Consider the following 7,245-nt stretch of genomic DNA (forward strand, 5'->3'; position numbering starts at 1 on the left):
GGGAGGCCGAGGCAGGTGGATCACCTGGGGTCAGGAGTTCGAGACCAGCCTGGCCAACATGGTGAAACCCCATCTCTACTAAAAATACAAAAATTAGTTGGGTGTGGTAGTGGGCGCCTGTAATCCCAGCTACTCAGGAGGCTGAGACAGGAGAATTGCTTGAACCCAGGAGGTGGAGGTTGTAGTGAGCCGAGATTGAGCCACTGCTCTCCAGCCTGGGCAACAAAGAGTGAAACTCCAGCTCAAAAAAAAAAAAAAAAAAAAAAAAAAAAATTACAGTATTATTTTAAATATGAAATAGTCCCAGTATATAAATAGCTATTTAAGTCCCTATTGGATTTTTAGGTGAGTTTCACTTTTTTCCCCCATCACTATAAACAAATATAAACATGAATCTTGTATACTCAATAATTATTTTCTTATGTGATTATTTTCTTAGCGTGAATTCCTAGAAACAGAATTTCTGAGTCAAAGAAAGTATACATTTAAAAGAGTTTTTTTTTTCCTCATTGCCAAATTGCTACCTCTCCCAGGAAAACTGAATCGTATCTATCAGATATAGTTTCATATATCTATCAGAAATACATGAATAATACCTATTTCCCTAACGGGGCTCCTATTATTTCTATTGATCAAAAATTTAACTACTTAGGTACCCATTTTGGTTTTAAAATATAGTTTATAGTGATAGTTTTTCTACCTGAAAACTAATTTTTCCCTAGGAACAGTTTTCTGAACTCTGGACACCGTAAAGTTTTAAATAACAATTGCCCCTTAACATAATCAGATTGAAAAAACTTGTTTATTTTATTCCTATAAAGACAGTGTGACATAATATTTCCTTCTTCAAGATGGTTTTGTTATAATATTGTTGATATAACACACTTTTATATTAATAACATCAGGCTCCCAGAAACGTTTGTTACAAACCCTGATTTTGCTTTCAATATAGTATTTTCAAAAATATATTTTCTTTAAATAAGTATTTAAGTATAGCATTTCAAATATAATATTTTCTTTGAATATAGTATTTCAATAAATTGATATTACACTGTAGTTATTCTTAGTCATCCTCTGAATGTACTAATGGATTAGAATGTGACTTGAATGATTTTCCATTACATACTTAATTGTGTAAAAGCAACAATGGGGGGAGTCAAGCTGTGTTGCAATTTGGTAGAAGGCAGAATAAAATCCTAGGACCCAATAGGCCCTCATAACTTTCCTGTGCTTGGAGTGAGGCATTTAATTCATGATTTGGATAATGAGTGCTAATCATGAGCTAAATGTATAAATCATGAACCTTTGTGCCACAAAAGATTTATCTTGCCAACATTTTGCTTCAAATTATAATTTCAGAGACATATGCAAAAAATTGTAAAATAGTCTTGATTGTATTCAGCAAATCTGTCAGAAATTATACATCTTTCATAGCAGGCCTTTTCATATTTTAAGTATAACTGTGAGGTATACATAGTATCATAAGAATGCAAAATACTTGTTTTGGATAATTGGAGCAACTACTAATGGCTATAAAAATCGGTATTTGCTACCACCTGCTGGTCACATTTCTTAATGTTCTAGTTAATTCAGATAAAAATGCCACGTTTTCGTTTTTGTTTTTGTTTTCCTTCCCATAATCTTTCTAACTTGTTGGCAGTTTATTCTATTTATAGGAAACTGTGACTGTTGATTGCTTTCGATGGCTTGTGGTATTAGATAATGTTTAGGAGTTCTTCAGATGAAATCTCTATAGCAGTCTTTATTTTTTTTGGCTTTAAAGCAGGACTTATAAAGACTAAATAGAAAGATTGTTATCACCCTGCTTTCATTTGTTTGTGTGCAAATGAAATAATGTGTTTCCCTTGTCCCAATTTTGTCAGTGTTTCTGGACTAGGACGTATGTATGTAAGAAAAGTAAAATGAAACAAAAAATTAGGGAGCCAAGTCTGTAGTTGAGAATTTAACTGTTTCCTTGAGTTTCAAATGTAACCTTGGGAGCAGATAGTTTTATTTTACGAACCTCTGTATAACTGAGCTGTACTTTATTAACAGAGTGGACCTGGTTAATTCAAGCAAATTTTATGTTCGTTTATTGCCTGTTCAGACATTATTTTTAGGAAGCTGGTTCTAACTTATATTTGAAAGATTATTTTTCATACTCAGCTTTATATTTTTCTGTTATTTTAGTGAGAAACTCACTAAAATGTAGACTAGTACTAGAAAAGAACTTCCATGAATGTGAGTTCTTTGTGCTTGCCACTGAAACCAAATCGTTTCTAAAGTCATCTAGGCTATTTAGTAGTAGTTTTAAAGAATGTGCTGATGTTTACTTCTTGGCAGTTGGTGTTTTAAATAATCACATAAAATAAGCTCATCTGTTTATTAACATTACTGTTAATAGGCCTCCATAATCTAAAGAATTACCCTTGTATTCATAGTAAATAACTTGATGGCATATAATTTATGGAATTTCAAAGTATTAATACTATATTTATTACCTTTATGTCCTTACTTCCTTATATTTTTATAATATGTATTGAGTTGTCTAACTCAAATACAACATTCATTGCATCAGTTTTTATACAATTTAAAGATGAAATTCACAATCCCTTTTTAATCTGTATTTTAATATATAGTAAAGCTTATAAAGAATATTTGTCTACAGGCTTAATTTTCTGTGGATTGAATTAATAAACTTGTATAGTTTATGGAAGGCTCTCAACCTAACCTTATGGATGGCAGTGAAAAAAATCAAAGACCTTGCTTTTATGGAGCTTACATTTTAGCTCCATGGTAAGACAAATATGTAATATGTTGGGTAGTGATAGGTACTTTGAACAAAGTACAGTGTTAAGAAGATATAGAGAGACAAAGGGACTTTTCTTTTGTTATGAGTGATCAGGGAAGTCCTCTCTGGGGAGGTGGCATTTGAGCAGACATAGAGATGAAGTATGGAAGTGAACCACACAATTGTATTGAGAAAGACCATCCCAGGCAAATATAAAATATCTGAAGAGGAAGGGGTGTGTGTGTGTATGTATGTATGTAAATAATGTGTATATGTATGTTTATTATAATAACCACATAGACTAAAACTATCCAACTGAAACAACTTACGTGTGCTTTGAGAAATATAAAATGAAATTGTAAGGCAGAGGTAGCATTAATAAACTATATAGTATACCATTAAATAAGTTTGTGGTGATTGGTGATTCATCACCTCAATCATCTAGGTAAGTCCTGAAAAGCTCATATTTTATTAATTGCTTCTCTCTCCCCTTCTCTCCTCTCTTCCCCTTACTCCTTTTCACCCATCTTTTCCCTTCTAATTTCAGTGAATTTGGAGCGATTTGAAATTCCAATCAAGGTTCGATTAAGTCCAGAGCCATGGACTCCTGAAACTGGTTTGGTAACAGATGCTTTCAAACTGAAAAGGAAGGAGCTGAAGAACCATTACCTCAAAGACATTGAACGAATGTATGGGGGCAAATAAAATGTTGCTCTTTTATTGACACTTGTGCAGGAGGTAGCCTGGTGGTTTTTCACTTCTAGAGTTTTAAGCCTTTGTTGAGCTGTCTGTTAGAAAGCAAGGTATATTATTCTAAAGATACAGTAAAAAGAAAACAAAACCAAAAGTGATTAAAGTTGTTGTCCGATTTACTTTAACTTAGTTTTGCATAGTTCTAGTGCAACTGAAATTGAAAAGTTATTTCCCTTTAGCTGTGTTATTATAGAGCAGAAATTCTGTTTTTAAAAATTAGCCTAAGATATATTCATTTTTGTAAAGAAAAATATTTACCGTTGAACAAAATAAATTGGAGTTGGAGTAGAATGTAGTTCGAGGAAATTTGCAGCTTCTAATGCCTCTTGTCTTCCTATTTCAGAAGGAGTTTAAATATTAAGCATGACAGAAAATATGTATTAACACTACTCAAAGCAAAAGTGCTGCAGAGCTTTAAAATTCTCTTCCAACCATTTATCTTGAAGGAAAAATTCAATAGTAATATAATACACAAAATCAAATAATACCTTAGAAGGTATTAAGATTATAATTGTTGCATAGGTTAGATATAGAGTCATTGTAACATTGTGAATAATTACAGTGCCTAAAGTAAGAATTAAACAACATATACAACAGCAAAAAATATCTAGTAATATATTTAAAGGGAAATTGAGCTGCTCTTTTGAAATTTTGGGATCTAAAAGTAACTGTAATTATTTGAATGACTTAAGAGGAAAGTACATTTTGTAAAATGCTGAAAATTGTCTTTTTGTGTTTATTCAAACTGAAAAGCTGAGACCAAGAGCAAAAAGATAGGAAAGTAATAAAAATTTAACAGGCAAACATTTCTCTTAGAAAAGAGATAAAATCATAAGTATTTGGAATTAGAACTCTTACACATCACTGAACATGGGAAAGAGATTTAAACTCTGAATTTATCTTTGATAACAGGGATTGATTTTTAAATGTACTTGTATTAAATTGCATTTGTAATTTAAGGTCTATTTGCTGTTGCTGATTTGATTGTTGGTCAGTAGTTTGCATTTCAGAAAGGCTTTCATTTTGCTTTAATTTTAGCAAAGCGGGTTATAATGAATAACTTCCCCAATATCTTGCTCAAACTTACAGGTGATTAACTTGGATGAGTTTTGCGAAGTGAAAGGGAAGAAAACACTGTTATCACTTTTTCCTGTTTGGAAAGAGTTTAGAAACTGGAAATAGTAGATTTGGGATAAGGGCAGAGTTACTTGATAAGGGACTGATGTTTGTGCAGTAACTTGGAGTGTGGTTTCTTTTTGAATCTTTAATGACAACCTGGGATTATATATCCCTGATAGATATTCACACTTGAAACATAGTTACTGTAAAATGCAAAAATTCTTAATACTGTTATTCTTTGCACTTTTTCTTAATCATTTTATATATCTGCATATATATATATATATATATATATATATATATATATATATGTTGCTTAAGTTCTTTTGTACAGATGTGAACCACCATTGCAACAAAATAAATTCTTTTTGCTCTAAAATATTTATAAAGAAAATACTTAAGTGTTATTTATGTGGTGGTAATAAGGGAAAAATCAAGTATTATAAACAAGAATGAAGGTTTTTATAAAGATTTCTGTTCAGCGTTTTACAGGTTAAAATTCTAGGAAAGTTTTCCCTGAAGTTAGGTGTATGTGAGAATTCTCATTCATTCCTTCCAACTTGGCTTTGAAGAGTGAAAAACCATTATTATCAAGTAGACTATTATTCCGCTTCTATTCCTGCCCTGCTGTTTATCCCTTGAGAATGAGTTTCTTGGACTTTTCCAATATGTGATTTTTCCCCCCTATTTAGAATGGTGATTTTAAAGTGTGAGTGCATGCACTATCTTATCTCAGATATTTGCACCCCCAATCCGCCCCCATCTCCCGAAAGCTAGAACACTGCCAACTGATCTGTTATATAGGTCCTTTAGAAACACATAATTAACACTTAAGGTTGGGTGCTGCTAATCCTTTGCGAAAATCCAAATATTGTTAAGGGACCAGGGAGATGCCACTACCCCTTGATTTTCCATATAAAAATATACATGTTTATGTAAACAAATCTTTCCATATACATAGTGACTTTTCAAGTACTTGAGCCTAAAGATTTTGATCTTACATTTTTATAACTGTTTAAATTGTCACAGTTATTACATACACGTCAGCCATCAACTAAAGTTGTGCTTCAAAAATTTACAACAATATGTACATTTCTAAGTCAAACACTTGTGACTTTTGCTTTAATTACGTGAATGTTCTTGCCTCCTTGATATCTGTATTTATTCTTTTTTTCTCTAGAGTGGAGGAATAATTGTGTGACATTTCAGAAATATGGATAAATGATTCAAAAAGTCACAGTTAAGAAGAATATTTCTTTGATCGTGAATAACTGATTAGTAATTCTTGCCTATATTTTCCTGATAGCATATGACAAATGTTTCTAAGGTAACAAGATGAGAACAGATAAAGATTTTGTGGTGTTTTGGATTTGGAGAGAAATATTTTAATTTTTAAATACAGTTACAAATTATAATGTATTCATTTTTGTACTTTCTGTTAAAATGCATGATTGTAGAGTTGTTTAGATTTTGTGTTTATTCTTGATGAAAAGCTTTGTTTGTTCTTGTTTTTAAGTTTGCACTCAAATCTTAAGAAATAAATTCACCCATGTTATCAACCCAATTTGAACTTCATTATGCATTGAGATAAAATCTGCAGGCTTGAAGATTATTAACCAAACTTTTAAACACATAATTTTAAAGTACTCATCTCTGGGTTTATGGAATTGCATTAAGCATTTAAACCAGCTTGTATAGTCCCATTTGTAATACTGATATTTTGGAGCAAAACATATTCATGTTGTGTGGATTATTAGTAGGTGCTACCAAATAGAACTGCTGCTTTTAGGCTAATTAATATTTTAGAGAGAAATTGAGTTGAGTTATATGAGGGTGTGTATAAAATGGCATTAAAAGCTCTATTTCCTGGCTTTGCCACTCAGTAGTTGTGTAATTTTCAGCAAATTAATTAACATCTTGGAGCTGCATTTCTCCATCTGGAAAAGGTGGGTTGATGGATGATAGGATCTGCCTAATAAGATTGTTGTGAGAGTTAAAATGTGAAGTGTTTAGAACAATAGCTTATGTTAGCTATTATTATTATCATAATCATTATTGTATCGAGACACTAGTCATCAGTCAGGTTATTTAAAGTATTTACTAGCACACTCAGGGCCTCAAAGGAGTGACTGCCCCTGAAGATTTTGTGAAAAATGTTCTAGATTTAGAGGTCAGGAAACCTGGGCTCATTGACACTAGCTTTGTAACCATGGGCAAATCTCACAACCTTATCCTTAGCCTTAGTTTATTCTTCCCATTAAAGTAAAAAAAAAAAAAAAAAAAAGGAAAGCTTAAAAAATGATGCCTTTTGCAAAACGGGAAAGACAAATGACAGAAGAAATAGGGAACATGATAGTCCTTACGGTCCTTCATGTCTAGCTTTAGTATTCTGATATTACTGTTCTAAGCCTATTTTCTTAAATGATGCTCTAGGTTCTGAGTTTTCCGTAAGGCTATGAGGCTATGGATCACAAGAATTTGAGGATTCTAATAGGTATAAGGAGTCTGTGACTTTTTTTTAAATGTATTTTTGTTTTGAGATAGGGTTTCACTCTGTCACCCAGGCTGGAGTACAGTGGTGC

The 7,245-nt window shown here is 32.1% G+C and overlaps 1 protein-coding gene across 6 annotated transcripts in view; it reads left to right on the forward strand.

Annotated features, from left to right (window-relative positions):
• Positions 1-6,952, forward strand: part of ACSL4 (acyl-CoA synthetase long chain family member 4) — an 88,815-nt gene extending 81,863 nt beyond the window's left edge. For all 6 annotated transcript variants that reach the window (XM_074391723.1, XM_010346358.3, XM_003935857.4 and 3 more), the window contains one exon: positions 3,339-6,952. In XM_074391723.1, the coding sequence (XP_074247824.1) occupies positions 3,339-3,496 (158 nt within the window). In that variant the 3' untranslated portion in view covers positions 3,497-6,952. The remainder of the gene's footprint in view (positions 1-3,338) is intronic.
• The last annotated feature ends 293 nt before the right edge of the window (positions 6,953-7,245 follow it).

Source organism: Saimiri boliviensis, chromosome X, assembly GCF_048565385.1.
Source record: "Saimiri boliviensis isolate mSaiBol1 chromosome X, mSaiBol1.pri, whole genome shotgun sequence".
Lineage (NCBI taxonomy): Eukaryota > Metazoa > Chordata > Mammalia > Primates > Cebidae > Saimiri > Saimiri boliviensis.